General features: G+C 62.2%; 2 protein-coding genes and 2 long non-coding RNA genes across 5 annotated transcripts in view; 1 reads left to right on the top strand and 3 right to left on the bottom strand.

The window, feature by feature from the left end:
• Positions 1-185: 185 nt before the first annotated feature.
• SMG9 (SMG9 nonsense mediated mRNA decay factor) lies at positions 186-13497 on the bottom strand. Its single transcript, XM_032097891.1, is given in 16 exon segments — positions 186-328; positions 1398-1539; positions 1922-2050; positions 2835-2922; positions 2924-2943; positions 4636-4739; positions 6522-6607; positions 6689-6784; positions 7809-7920; positions 10250-10362; positions 10434-10531; positions 11324-11570; positions 11699-11770; positions 12028-12976; positions 13038-13313; positions 13487-13497. Coding segments are annotated over 16 exon segments (2622 nt in total). The 3' UTR covers positions 186-249.
• On the bottom strand, positions 3532-4625 carry LOC116438874. Its single transcript, XR_004237962.1, has 2 exons — positions 4268-4625; positions 3532-3727 (listed from the first exon to the last, which is right to left on the bottom strand). It is a non-coding gene; the product is annotated as an uncharacterized LOC116438874 (long non-coding RNA).
• On the top strand, positions 4053-4505 carry LOC116438873. Of its 2 annotated transcripts, none has more exons than XR_004237961.1 (3): positions 4053-4129; positions 4199-4319; positions 4429-4505. It is a non-coding gene; the product is annotated as an uncharacterized LOC116438873 (long non-coding RNA). The 2 variants fall into 2 exon arrangements; XR_004237960.1 differs by having other exon boundaries at positions 4199-4346; positions 4429-4489.
• PPP2R1A (protein phosphatase 2 scaffold subunit Aalpha) overlaps positions 13465-14016 on the bottom strand; it is an 18569-nt gene continuing 18017 nt past the window's right edge. The window contains exon 15 of the mRNA XM_032097886.1: positions 13465-13680. Coding sequence (XP_031953777.1) covers positions 13664-13680 — 17 coding nt within the window. The 3' untranslated portion in view covers positions 13465-13663. The remainder of the gene's footprint in view (positions 13681-14016) is intronic.

Genomic DNA, 14016 nt, shown 5'->3' with positions numbered 1-14016 from the left:
CCCCCGAGTCCTCCCGCCTCTGTGGCCCCGCGGTCCTCCAGGAGTTTTCCCGCCCTTTTCGCAGCGCGCGAAGCCGTGAGGGGAAGGGGGGGGGAGGGGGCGGAACGAAGGACGCGGCACAATTAAACCTTTGGGGGGGGGATTAATTAACATTTCTCGCTAATTAAGCCCCAAACGAGACACTCTAGGGGTTTCCAGCGGGTTTATTGGTCCAGCGACACCCCCCCAGTTCTTCCCAGTGCTCCCAGTTCAGCCCAGTAACCGGCCGTACTCGGCCAGGGCGGATGATTTCTTCACCCCGTCCCAGATCCGGGCAGCGTAGTGGAACCTGCGACCAGTATGGACCAGTAGGAACCAGTACGGACGAGTACAGGTCAGATACGTCCTCCCAGTTGCCCCCAAACCCCCTCCCAGTTCCTCCCAGTTCCTCCCAGTGCCCCCAAACCCCCTCCCAGTTCCTCCCAACCCCCCTCCCAGTTGCTCCCAGTTGCCCCCAAACCCCCTCCCAGTTCCTCCCAGTTCCTCCCAGTGCCCCCAAACCCCCTCCCAGTTCCTCCCAACCCCCCTCCCAGTTGCTCCCAGTTGTCCCCAAACCCCCTCCCAGTTCTTCCCAGTTCCTCCCAACCCCCCTCCCAGTTGCTCCCAGTGGCCCCCAAACCCCTCCCAGTTCGTCCCAGTTACCCCCAAACTCCCTCCCAGTTGCTCCCAGCATCCCCAAAACCCTCCCAGTTCCTCCCAGTGCCCTCAAATCCCCTCCCAGTTCCTCCCAGTGCCCCCAAATCCCCTCCCAGTTCATCCCAGTGCCCCCAAATCCCCTCCCAGTTCATCCCAGTGCCCCCCAGTGCCCTCCCAGTTCCTCCCAGTGCCCCCAAATCCCCTCCCAGTTGCTCCCAGTGCCCCCAAATCCCCTCCCAGTTCATCCCAGTGCCCCCAAATCCCCTCCCAGTTCATCCCAGTGTCCCCAAATCCCCTCCCAGTTCCTCCCAGTGCCCCCAATCCCCTCCCAGTTCCTCCCAGTGCCCCCAAATCCCCTCCCAGTTCATCCCAGTGTCCCCAAATCCCCTCCCAGTTCCTCCCAGTGCCCCCAAATCCCCTCCCAGTTCATCCCAGTGCCCCCAAATCCCCTCCCAGTTCCTCCCAGTGCCCGCAAACCCCCTCCCAGTTCTTCCCAGTTACCCCCAAACCCCTCCCAGTCGCTCCCAGTGCCCCCCAAACCCCTCCCAGTTCGTCCCAGTTACCCCCAAACTCCCTCCCAGTCGCTCCCAGCACCCCCAAACCCCTCCCAGTTCCTCCCAGTGCCCCCAAACCCCCTCCCAGCGCCCCCAAACCCCCTCCCAGCGCCCCCAAACCCCCTCCCAGTTGCTCCCAGTGCCCCCCAGGCCCCCTCCCAGTCTCACCAGTTGCGCTCGGTCAGGAGGCTGTGGGATAACTGGGAGCGTGCGGCCGCCAGGACCCTCCCCCGGAGCCGGGCCAGGAGCCCCCCGATGCCCCCCCGACCCCGGAATGGGGGCAGGGCCGGGAACAGAGCCCCTCCCCCACCTGGGGGGGACGCACGGGGGTTACTGGGAGCACTGGGATGTACTGGGAGGGCGTTTGGGAGGGACTGGGAGAGAGCGGGAGCTACTGGGAAAGGGTTTTGGGGGGGGCTGGGAGGCGGTTTGGGGAGGATTGGGGGGTATTTGGAGGGACTGGGATGTACTGGGAGGGACTGGGGTATACTGGGAGGGACTGGGATATACTGGGAGAGGGTTTAGGGGGAACTGGGAGGGTGTTGGGGCCTTTAATAGGAGCTCAGGGAGGGACTGGGATGGACTGGGAAGGAGTTTAGGGGGTGCTGGGGGGGGGTCCCCTGGGGATTACTGGTCCATACTGGTTTATACTGGTCCACACTGGTTTATACTGGTCCGTACTGGTGCCTCACCTGCCCGGGGCAGGGCATCATCGGCCTCGTCCTCCAGGGGGGGCAGCAGGAACAGATTGACCTCGGCCTCGGGGGGCGCTGGGGGGACCCCCGAATTCCCCGGGAGCAGCTCCCGCATGGACAGCGACCCTAAAAACCCCCAAAATCCCCCCAAAATTCACCGGGGAGCCCCAAAATTCACCTGGGGAGCCCCAAAATCCCCCCAAAATTCACCGGGGAGCCCCAAAATTCACCTGGGGAGCCCCAAAATCCCCCCAAAATTCACCGGGGAGCCCCAAAATTCACCTGGGAGCCCCAAAAATCCCCCCTAAGTTCACCGGGGAGCCCCAAAATCCTCCCCAAAAATCATCTGGGACCCCCAAATTAATTTGGGACCCCCAAAATCACCCCCCCAACCCATCCAGGACACTCCAGCTCCCCCCAAAACCCCTCAGGGACCCCCCAAATCCGCCTCAGGACCCCCAAATCCCCTCAGGGACCCCCCAAATCCCCTCCAGGACCCCCAAAACCCCTCAGGGCCCCCCCCAAATCCCCCTCAGGACCCCCAAAACCCCTCCAGGACCCCCAAAACCCCTCAGGGCACCCCAAAAACCCCTCAGGGACCCCCAAATCCCCTTCAGGACCCCCAAACCCCCTCAGGGCCCCCCAAAATCCCCTCCAGGACCCCCAAAACCCCTCAGGGCCCCCCCAAATCCCCCTCAGGACCCCCCAAAATCCCCTCCAGGACCCCCAAAATCCCCTCAGGGGCCCCCCAAACTTCCCCTCCCTCCCCTCCCCTTTCCCCCCGGTGCCCCCCAGGTGCCCCCAGACCCCCCTAAACTCAACCCCTGAGCCGTGGGGGGGGTGCAGGGGGTGCCCCCCGCCCTCCCGGACCCCCTAAATCCCCCCCGACCCCCCCAATCCCCGGCCGTACCCCGGTACTTGAGGCGGGAGTGCGCCATGAGCCGGCCCAGCACTCGCTGCATCTGCCCCAGGCGCCGTGGGGAGAAGCACTCGGGGGGGGGCCCGGGTCTGCACGAACACTGGGGGGGCACCCGGGGGTCACCGTGGGGCTGGGGGGCACTGGGGGGCACCTGGGGGGCACTGGGGGCAGCTGGGGGGCACCCGGGGGGCACCTGGGGGGCACTGGGGGCAGCTGGGGGGCACCGTGGGGCTGGGGGGCACCCGGGGGGCAGCTGGGGGGCAGCTGGGCAGGTCTGTGGGGCAGATGTGTGGGGCAGGATCTATAAGGCAGGATCTATGGGGGGCAGATCTATGGGGCAGAGCTATAGCGCAGGATCTATAGGGTAGAATCTATAGGGCAGATCTATGGGACAGGATCTACGGGGCAGATCTGTGGGGCAGGATCTATGGGGCAGATCTATAGGGCAGGGTATATGAGGCAGGATATATGGCGCAGATCTGTGGGGCAGATCTATGGGGCAGATCTATAGGGCAGGGTATATGAGGTAGGATATATGGCGCAGATCTGTGGGGCAGATCTATGGGGCAGATCTATAGGGCAGGGTATATGAGGCAGGATATATGGCGCAGATCTGTGGGGCAGATCTATGGAGGGCAGATCTGTGGGGCAGATCTGTGGGGGGCAGGATCTATAGGGTAGATCTATAGGGCAAATCTATAGGGCAGATCTATGGGGCAGATCTATGGGGCAGATCTATGGGGCAGGATCTATAGGGTAGGATCTATAGGGCAGATCTATAGGGCAGATCTGTGGGGCAGATCTATGGAGGGCAGATCTATGGGGCAGGGTCTATGGGGCAGATCTATAGGGTAGATCTATGGGGCAGATCTATGGGGCAGGATCTATAGGGTAGGATCTATAGGGCAGATCTATAGGGCAGATCTATAGGGTAGATCTATGGGGCAGATCTATGGGGCAGGATCTATAGGGTAGGATCTATAGGGCAGATCTATAGGGCAGATCTGTGGGGCAGATCTGTGGGGCAGATCTATGGAGGGCAGATCTATGGGGCAGATCTATGGAGCAGGATCTATAGGGTAGGATCTATAGGGCAGATCTATAGGGCAGATCTATAGGGTAGATCTATGGGGCAGATCTATGGGGGCAGATCTATAGGGCAGATCTATGGGGCAGGGTCTATGGGGCAGATCTATGGGGGGCAGATCTATGGGGCAGGGTCTATGGGGCAGATCTATAGGGCAGATCTATGGGGCAGGGTCTATGGGGCAGACCTATGGGGCAGGGTCTATGGGGCAGATCTATAGGGCAGATCTATGGGGGGCAGATCTATAGGGCAGATCTATGGGGGGCAGATCTATGGGGCAGGATCTATGGGGCAGATCTATAGGGCAGATCTATGGGGCAGGGTCTATGGGGCAGACCTATGGGGCAGGGTCTATGGGGCAGATCTATAGGGCAGATCTATGGGGCAGGGTCTATGGGGCAGACCTATGGGGCAGGGTCTATGGGGCAGATCTATAGGGCAGATCTATGGGGGGCAGATCTATAGGGCAGATCTATAGGGCAGATCTATGGGGGGCAGATCTATGGGGCAGGATCTATGGGGCAGATCTATAGGGCAGATCTATGGGGGGCAGATCTATAGGGCAGATCTATAGGGCAGATCTATGGGGGGCAGATCTATGGGGCAGGATCTATGGGGCAGATCTATAGGGCAGATCTATGGGGGGCAGATCTATAGGGCAGATCTATGGGGGGCAGATCTATGGGGCAGACGTGTGGGGCTCACCCAGGTGTGGGTAATACTCCGAGGGCTCCTCGGCGCCGGCCCCACTCGAGTCGTGGCTCGGGGACGGCGTCGGCGGCTTCACCATCTCAGCCGTCTGCAGGAACCTGGGGGGCAGAGGCTGGGGGGCAGCCGGGGGGCAGCCATGGGGCATTTATGGGGCAGTTTGGGGCAGTTTGGGGCAGTTTGGGGCAGTTATGGGGCAGTTATGGGGCAGTTTGGGGCAGTTTGGGGCAGTTTTGGGGAAGTTTGGGGCAGTTTGGGGCAGTTATGGGCAGTTATGGGGCAGTTTGGGGCAGTTTGGGGCAGTTATGGGCAGTTATGGGGCAGTTATGGGGCAGTTTGGGGCAGTTTTGGGGCAGTTTGGGGCAGTTATGGGGCAGTTTGGGGCAGTTATGGGGCAGTTATGGGGCAGTTTGGGGCACTTATGGGGCAGTTTGGGGCAGTTTGGGGCAGTTTGGGGCAGTTATGGGGCAGTTTGGGGCAGTTATGGGCAGTTATGGGGCAGTTATGGGGCAGTTTGGGGCACTTATGGGGCAGTTTGGGGCAGTTATGGGCAGTTATGGGGCAGTTATGGGGCAGTTTGGGGCAGTTATGGGACAGTTTGGGGCAGTTATGGGGCAGTTTGGGGCAGTTATGGGGCAGTTATGGGGCAGTTATGGGGCAGTTTGGGGCAGTTTGGGGCAGTTATGGGGCAGTTTGGGGCAGTTTGGGGCAGTTTGGGGCAGTTTGGGGCAGTTATGGGGCAGTTTGGGGCAGTTATGGGGCAGTTTGGGGCAGTTTGGGGAAGTTTGGGGCAGTTTGGGGCAGTTATGGGGCAGTTTGGGGCAGTTTGGGGCAGTTTGGGGCAGTTTTGGGTCACTTAGGGGTCAGTTTGGGGTCAGTTTGGGGCAGTTATGGGGCAGTTTGGGGCAGTTATGGGCAGTTATGGGACAGTTTGGGGCAGTTATGGGGCAGTTATGGGGCACTTATGGGGCACTTATGGGGCAGTTATGGGGCAGTTATGGGGCAGTTATGGGCAGTTATGGGGCAGGTTTGGGGCAGTTATGGGGCAGTTATGGGCAGTTTTGGGGCAGTTTGGGGCAGTTTTGGGGCAGTTATGGGGCAGTTATGGGCAGTTATGGGGCAGGTTTGGGGCAGTTATGGGGCAGTTTGGGGCAGTTTTGGGTCACTTAGGGGTCAGTTTTGGGGTCAGTTTGGAACAGTTATGGGGCAGTTATGGGGCAGTTTGGGGCAGTTATGGGGCAGTTTGGGGCAGTTTGGGGCAGTTATGGGGCAGTTTGGGGCAGTTATGGGGCAGTTTGGGGCAGTTATGGGGCAGTTTGGGGCAGTTGGGGCAGTTTTGGGGCAGTTATGGGGCAGTTTGGGGCAGTTATGGGGCAGTTATGGGGCAGTTTGGGGCAGTTATGGGGCAGTTTGGGGCAGTTTGGGGCAGTTATGGGCAGTTATGGGGCAGTTTGGGGCAGTTATGGGGCAGTTATGGGGCAGTTTGGGGCAGTTTTGGGGCAGTTATGGGGCAGTTTGGGGCAGTTTGGGACAGTTTGGGGCAGTTTGGGGCACTTATGGGGCAGTTATGGGGCAGTTTGGGGCAGTTTTGGGTCACTTAAGGGTCAGTTCGGGGTCACTTAGGGGTCAGTTTTGGGGTCATTTAGGGGTCAGTTTGAGGTCAGTTTTGAGGTCACTTATGGGGTCGGTTCGGGGTCACTTAGGGGTCAGTTTTGAGGTCACTTAGGGGTCAGTTCAGGGTCACTTAGGGGTCAGTTTGGGGTCAGTTTGAGGTCAGTTTTTGGTCACTTAGGGGTCAGTTTGGGGTCAGTTTGGGGTCACTTAGGGGTCAGTTTTGGGGTCATTCAGGGGTCAGTTTTGGGTCACTTAGGGCTGAGCCCCACCTGTAGAGCCCCAGGTCCGTGAACCAGTCCTGCACCAGCAGCACCACGTGGCACACGGTGAACAGGAAGGCGGCGATCTGCAGCGACTGCCGGCCCGTCCGTTAGCGCCATTAGCATAATTAACGCCTCATTAGCATAACCGCCCCGCCTCCCGGCCCCGCCCTCACCTGCGTCTCCACGTAGGCGTGGGGCAGCGCGAATTCCGGCGGCAGCTTCCGGTCATTGTTGATCAGGTGATCCAGGTGGGCGGGGCTAAGGATGGGCTGGGGAGTGGAGCCAAAGAGGGTGGAGTCAGTGGGATGCCACGCCCACCCCCGGTATGCTAATGAGGGGGCGGGGAAAGGGGGAGTTGATTAGTGATGGTAATTGTGGGTAATTACGGTAATTGTGGGTGATTACGGTAAAGGGGATAAATACGGTAGTTGGGGTAATTATGGTAAAAGGGGTAGTTACGGTAGTTGGGGTAATTACGGCAACGGGGCTGAATATGGTAAGGCAGTAATTACGGTAATCGGAGTAATTACGGTAATTGGGGTAATTATGGTAACTGGGGTAATTACGGTAAAGAGGATAATTACGGTAATTGTGGGTAATTATGGGGAATTACGGTATTTGTCATAATTACGGTAATTGGCGCAATTACGGTAAAGAGGGCAATTGGGGTAATTGTGTGTAATTACGGTAAGTGGGGTAATTACGGTAATTGGGGTAAATACGGTAATTGTGGTTAATTATGGTAATTGTCATAATTATGGTAAAGAGAGTAAATACGGTAAAGGGAGTAATTACGGTGAAGAGAGTAATTACGGTAATTGTGGGTAATTACGGTAGTTGGGGTAATTACGGTAGCTTGAGTAATTACGGTAAATGGGGTAATTACAGCAATTGGGGGCAATCACAGGGTGATTAGTGCTGAATATCGACTAATTAACAGCAATTAAGGCATAACTAGGGCCAATTAGCGGCAATCAGGTTGAATGGTGACGTAATTACTGCTAACGACCGGGTGATTAGGTGGCTTTTTGGGGTAATTACGGTTAATTAGAGGCAATTATGGGGGACGATCAGCGCTAATCCTCGCGATAATTACAGAGCGATCAGTGACAATTCTGGGGTAATCAGCAGCTAATTAGCGGCAAGCAGTTAATTAAGCGCTACCCCGGGCAATGAAGCCCCATTAACCCCTTCGGCGCTGGGGGTTTTTTCCCCTCGTTAGCGCTAATTAGCGGCGGTGGGGGCCAGGTGGGGCCGGTTAATCAGCAGGGCTGGCTAATTAGCGCTAATGACCTGCGTGTCCAGGAAGAGCACGCGCTCCTGCGTGACGAACAGGTCGATGCCGCCGGTCTGGGCCCCGCCGCGCTCCCGCAGCTCCGGCGGCTGCGGCCGGAACACGAACGAGCTGGGGGGGGGAGGGGCGCTCAGGGACCCCCCCAGTATAACCCAGTACAGCCCAGTATAGCCCAGTATAACCCAGTATAGCCCAGTATAACCCAGTATAGCCCAGTACAGCCCAGTACAGCCCAGTATAACCTAGTATAGCCCAGTATAGCCCAGACCCCTCCCCAGTGCAGCCCAGTACAGCCCAGTATAGCCCAGTACAGCCCAGACCCCTCCCCAGTATAACCCAGTATAACCCAGTACAGCCCAGACCCCTCCCAATATAACCCAGTGCAACCCAGTATAACCCAGTACCTCCCAGACCCCTCGTAGTACAGCCCAGTATAGCCCAGTATAGCCCAGACCCCTCCCCAGTATAACCCAGTACAGCCCAGGATAGCCCAGTATAACCCAGTATAGCCCAGTATAGCCCAGTACAGCCCAGTACAGTCGATGCCGCCGGTCTGGGCCCCGCTGCGCTCCCGCAGCTCCGGCGGCTGCGGCCGGAACACGAACGAGCTGGGGGGGGGAGGGGCGCTCAGGGACCCCCCCAGTATAACCCAGTACAGCCCAGTATAGCCCAGTATAACCCAGTATAGCCCAGTATAGCCCAGTACAGCCCAGTATAACCTAGTATAGCCCAGTATAGCCCAGACCCCTCCCCAGTGCAGCCCAGTACAGCCCAGTATAGCCCAGTACAGCCCAGACCCCTCCCCAGTATAACCCAGTATAACCCAGTACAGCCCAGACCCCTCCCAATATAACCCAGTGCAACCCAGTATAACCCAGTACCTCCCAGACCCCTCGTAGTACAGCCCAGTATAGCCCAGTATAGCCCAGACCCCTCCCCAGTATAACCCAGTACAGCCCAGTACAACCCAGTATAGCCCAGTACAGCCCAGACCCCTCCCCAGTGCAGCCCAGTATAACCCAGTATAGCCCAGTACAGCCCAGACCCCTCCCCAGTGCAGCCCAGTGTAACCCAGTATAGCCCAGTACAGCCCAGACCCCTTCCAGACCCCTCCCAGTATAACACAGTGCAACCCAGTACAGCCCAGTACAACCCAGACCCCTCCCAGTATAACCCAGTACAACCCAGTACCTCCCAGACCCCTCCCAGTACATCCCAGACCCCTCCCCAGTACAGCCCAGTATAACCCAGTGTAACGCAGTACAACCCAGCACCTCCCAGACCCCTCCCCAGTACAGCCCAGTACAGCCCAGTACATCCCAGTATAACCCAATATAACCCAGTATATCCAGTACAACCCAGACCCCTCCCCAGTACAGCTCAGACCCCTCCCCAGTATAACCCAGTATAACCCAGTACAGCCCAGTACAGCCCAGACCCCTCCCCAGTATAACCCAGTATAACCCAGTACAACCCAGTACAGCCCAGACCCCTCCCCAGTACAGCCCAGTACAACCCAGTACCTCCCAGACCCCTCCCAGTATAGCCCAGACCCCTCCCAGTGTAGCCCGGTGCAACCCAGTATAACCCAGTACCTCCCAGACCCCTCGCAGTACAGCCCAGACCCCTCCCAGTACAGCCCAGTATAACCCAGTACAGCCCAGACCCCTCCCCAGTACAACCCAGTACAACCCAGACCCCTCCCAGACCCCTCCCAGTACAGCCCAGTACATCCCAGTACAATCCAGACCCCTCCCAGACCCCTTCCAGTACAGTCCAGACCCCTCCTAGTACAACCCAGTATAACCCAGTACAGCCCAGTACATCGCAGTGCAGCCCAGTACATCCCAGTACCTCCCAAACCCCTCCCAGTACAACCCAGTACAACCCAGACCCCCCAGTACATCCCAGTACAACCCAGTACAGCCCAGTACAACCCACTACCTCCCAGTTCCTCCCCAAACCCCTCCCAGTAGGTCCCAGTTCCCCCCAGACCCCTCCCAGTACAACCCAGTTCCCTCCGAACCCCTCCCCAGTCCTTCCCAGTAGGTCCCAGTTCCACCTCGACCCCTCCCAGTATGTCCCAGTCCCTCCCACTTCCCTTCAAACCCCTCCCAGTCCATCCCAGTTTCCTCCAGCCCCTCCCAGTGCCTTCCCAGTCCCTCCCAATCCCCTCCCAGTCCCCTCCAGCCCCTCCCAGTCTCTCCCAGTGCCCCCCAATCCCCTCCCAGTCTCTCCCAGTGGCCCCCAATCCCCTCCCACTCCCTCCCAGTCCCCTCCCAATCCCTCCCAGTGTCCCCCATTCCCTCCCAGTCCCTCCCACTCCCTCCCAATCCCCTCCCAGTGCCCCCCAATCCCCTCCCAGTCCCTCGCACTCCCTCCCAATCCCCTCCCAGTGCCCCCCAATCCCCTCCCAGTCCCTCCCAGTGCCCCCCAGTACCGCGGGTCCTCCTCGGGCTGGTTCCCGGCCAGCAGCGACAGCACCGTGGATTTGCCGGTGCCCTGCAGGCCCAGCGCGCCCACCACCAGCACGTCCGTCTGCTCCAGCAGGAACTGGGAGCACTGGGAGTCACTGGGAGGCCTCTGGGGACCCCGCCCCAACCCCCCCGAGTCCCCTCCCCCACCTCCAGGGCGCTGTCGCACCAGTTCATCTGCTCGTCCACCAGTTTGATACTGGTTTTCATCTTCTCGGGCGCCGCCAGCCGCGCCTGGGCCTGGGCGGCTGTGGGGGGCGGGGCCACGTGGGGACCACGCCCCCATTGACCACGCCCCCATCGTTATCCCCCTTAGCCCCGCCCACAGCCCCGCCCACGCCCCACAGCTGTCCAATCACCGAGACCACGCCCACCGTGACCACGCCCAGCTCGGTGGCCACGCCCCCAAAACCCGCCCGACCCCCTCATTTAGCCCCGCCCCTCCACCATAGTCCCGCCCCTTTTGGCCACACCCAAACACCCAAACCACGCCCACCTGACCCGCCCAATCCCAGCGACCACACCCACCGAGACCACGCCCACCTTGCTTTGCCACGCCCTCAAAACCCCGCCCACCCCCTCCTTAAGCCCCGCCCATCCACAACCACGCCCCTTTAAGCCACGCCCCGCACAAACCCACGCCCACCCCCTGCCCAATCCCAGCGGCCACGCCCACAGACCACGCCCACCTTGATTGCCACACCCCAAACCCCGCCCACTCCCCTCCTTAAGCCTTGCCCCCACCAAAACCTTGCCCCTTTAAGCCACGCCCACTGCACTGACCACGCCCACAACGCCAAAACTGCGCCCACTTCCTCTGCCCAACCGCCTCGACCACGCCCACAGCGACCACACCCACCTCGGTGGCCCCGCCCCCACCCGCTCCACCCAACCCACCACAACCACGCCCCCTTTAGCCACGCCCCAGCCCTGACCACGCCCACCCAGCCCCCGCCCACTCCCCTCCTTTAGCCCCGCCCCTCCGCCACATCCACGCCCCCTTTAGCCACACCCCCAACACCAAAACCACGCCCACTCACGGTCGAGCGCGGCGGGCGGGGCCAGGCCGCGGCTGTGCAGTTGATAGACAGGCTGCGTGGGGCGGGGCCCCTCCCTCTCCGGGGGCGGGGCCTGGCTCGGCCCCTCCCCCGCGGCCGCCGAGGCCCCGCCCCCGCCCCGCCCCTCCTCCCTCGGCTTCATCAGCACGATGGGCGGGGCCGGGGCGGGAGGGGGCGGGGCCTGCGCTGGCCCCGCCTTGGGCGCGGCCGGGGCTTGCTGCTGCTGCTGCTGGTGGCCAAAAAAAAAAGGAAAGTGACGTCACAGGGCGTGGCTACACCACGCGGGAAGGGCACACGCCCCTTTTGGGGATGGCCACGCCCCTTTTGGGGATGGCCACGCCCCCTTCCCAGGCTCACCCGCTCGGCCGGGGGCTTGGCCAGGATGATCGGGGTCTTCTGCAGGGTCCCTGCCGGCTCCTCGCCCACCTCCTGCGGGGACACGCCCACCGCTCAGGCCACGCCCACCGCTCAGGCCACGCCCCTCGCGTGCCTCATTACAGCGCCTCAGGCCACGCCCACTCTGCTCCAGACACGCCCCCTACTGCCCCACCCATCAAAAAGCCACGCCCTCCTCCCCAGCCTATCCCCACGTGCGGGCTTGCTGTCAATCATCCCGAGGCCACGCCCCACCCCTCGTGCAGCTGTCAGTCACACCGGAGCCACGCCCACCCCAAAGCCCCGCCCACCCTTCGCTCTCCACCGCCTCCTTCCGGTTCCTTCTCGCGGTTCCAGCAGCGCCGCCGCGCGGCGGGGGCGGGGCTCTGCCCCGAGTCTGACATGGCGGCGACCGGCGGGTCCCGGGACGGTCCCGGAGCCCCTGAGGGGGTCCCGGGGGTGTCCTCGAGCTCCTGAGGGGTTCCCGGAGGCTCCCGGGGGTCCCCGAGCCCCTGAGGGGTTTCCGGGGGTGTCGCGGGGGTCCCTGAGCCCCTGAAGGGGTCCCGGAGGGTCCCGGGGGTCCTCGAGCTCCTGAGGGGTTCCCGGAGGTTCCTGGAGGGTCCTGGGGGTCCCGAAGCCCCTGAGGGGTTCCTGGAGGGTCCCGGGGGTGTCGCGGGGGTCCCGCAGTCTCTGAGGGGTTCCCGGAGGGTCGCGGAGGTTCCCGGAGGGTCCCGGATCCCCTGAGGGGTTCCCCGAGGGTCCCGGAGGTTCCCGAAGGTTCCCGGGGGGTTCCCGATCCCCTGAGGGGTTCCCGGAGGGTCTCGGATCTCCTGAGGGGTTCCCGGAGGTTCCCGGAGGGTCCCGGATGCCCTGAGGGGTTCCCGAAGGTTCCCGGAGGGTCCCCGATCCCCTGAGGGGTTCCCGGAGGTTCCCGAAGGTTCCCGGCGGTTCCCGGATCTCCTGAGGGGTTCCCGGGGGGTGCCGGAGGTTCCCGGGGGGTCCCGGATCTCCTGAGGGGTTCCCGGAGGGTCCTGGGGGGTCTCCGATCCCCTGAGGGGTTCCCGGAGGTTCCCGAAGGTTCCCGGCGGTTCCCGGATCTCCTGAGGGGTTCCCGGGGGGTGCCGGAGGTTCCCGGGGGGTCCCGGATCTCCTGAGGGGTTCCCGGAGGGTCCTGGGGGGTCTCCGATCCCCTGAGGGGTTCCCGGAGGGTCCCGAAGGTTCCCGGAGGGTCCCCGATCCCCTGAGGGGTTCCCGGAGGTTCTCGAAGGGTCCCCGATCCCCTCAGGGGTTCCCGGAGGTTCCCGAAGGTTCCCGGAGGGTCCCCGATCCCCTGAGGGGTTCCCGAAGGTTCCCGGAGGGTCCCCGATCCCCTGAGGGGTTCCCGGAGGTTCCCGAAGGTTCCCGGAGGGTCCCCGATCCCCTGAGGGGTTCCCGGAGGTTCCCGAAGGTTCCCGGAGGGTCCCCGATCCCCTGAGGGGTTCCCGGGGGGGCTCCGGGCCCTTTCGGCGCTTCCCGGCGCGCGCCGGCCGAGGGGAGGGGGCGTGGCCGGCGCCGAGGGCCGCGCGCAGGCGCGGGGGGGCGGGGCCTGCGGCTCGCGCTGCGCGTGCGCGGAAAGGAGGGGGCGTGGCCTAAATTTAAAGGAACAGGCGGCCTTTTTTAAAGGGGGGAGGGGCGCGTTTCGCATCACGTGACCCGAGCTGCCGCTTCCCCTCCCCACACCCCCCCCCCCCCAATAAACAACTCCGCAGTCTCGTTGTGGTTTTTATTAACGGTGAAATCATCGATAATTAATTAATAGCGGGGGGGGGGTGGGGGAGTGGCAGGGGTGGGGGAGGGGACACCCCCCGGGGTGGGTGGGGGAGGGGAGGGGTGACACCGTGGTGGGGGGGGATGGGGGGAGGGGCGGTCACAGCTCCGGTCACATGCGGGGAGCTCCGGGGGGAGGGGTCAGGCCAGCGCCAGCACTGCGGGGGGGGGGGGGGGGGGGCGGGGCCAGAGGGGTCACCTCGGGGTCACCTCGGGGTCACCAGGTGTGTCCCAGGTGTCCCCAGGTACCCCCAGTGCCCCCCCAGTGTCCCCCAGGCGTCCCCAGGTGTCCCAGGTGTGTCCCAAGTGTCCCCAGGTACCCCCAATGCTCCCCAGGTGTCCCCCAGGTCCCCCCAGGTGCCCCCACGTGTCCCCCAGCCATCCCCAGGTTTGTCCCAAGTGTCCCCAGGTATCCCCAATGTCCCCCCAGGTGTCCCCAGATGTCCCCAGGTACCCCCAGCTGTTCCCTGACTCCCCAGGTGTCCCCAGGTGTC

The sequence above is a fragment of the Corvus moneduloides genome, unplaced genomic scaffold, assembly GCF_009650955.1.
Source record: "Corvus moneduloides isolate bCorMon1 unplaced genomic scaffold, bCorMon1.pri scaffold_138_arrow_ctg1, whole genome shotgun sequence".
NCBI lineage: Eukaryota > Metazoa > Chordata > Aves > Passeriformes > Corvidae > Corvus > Corvus moneduloides.
This window is presented reverse-complemented; position numbering and strand designations above follow the sequence as displayed.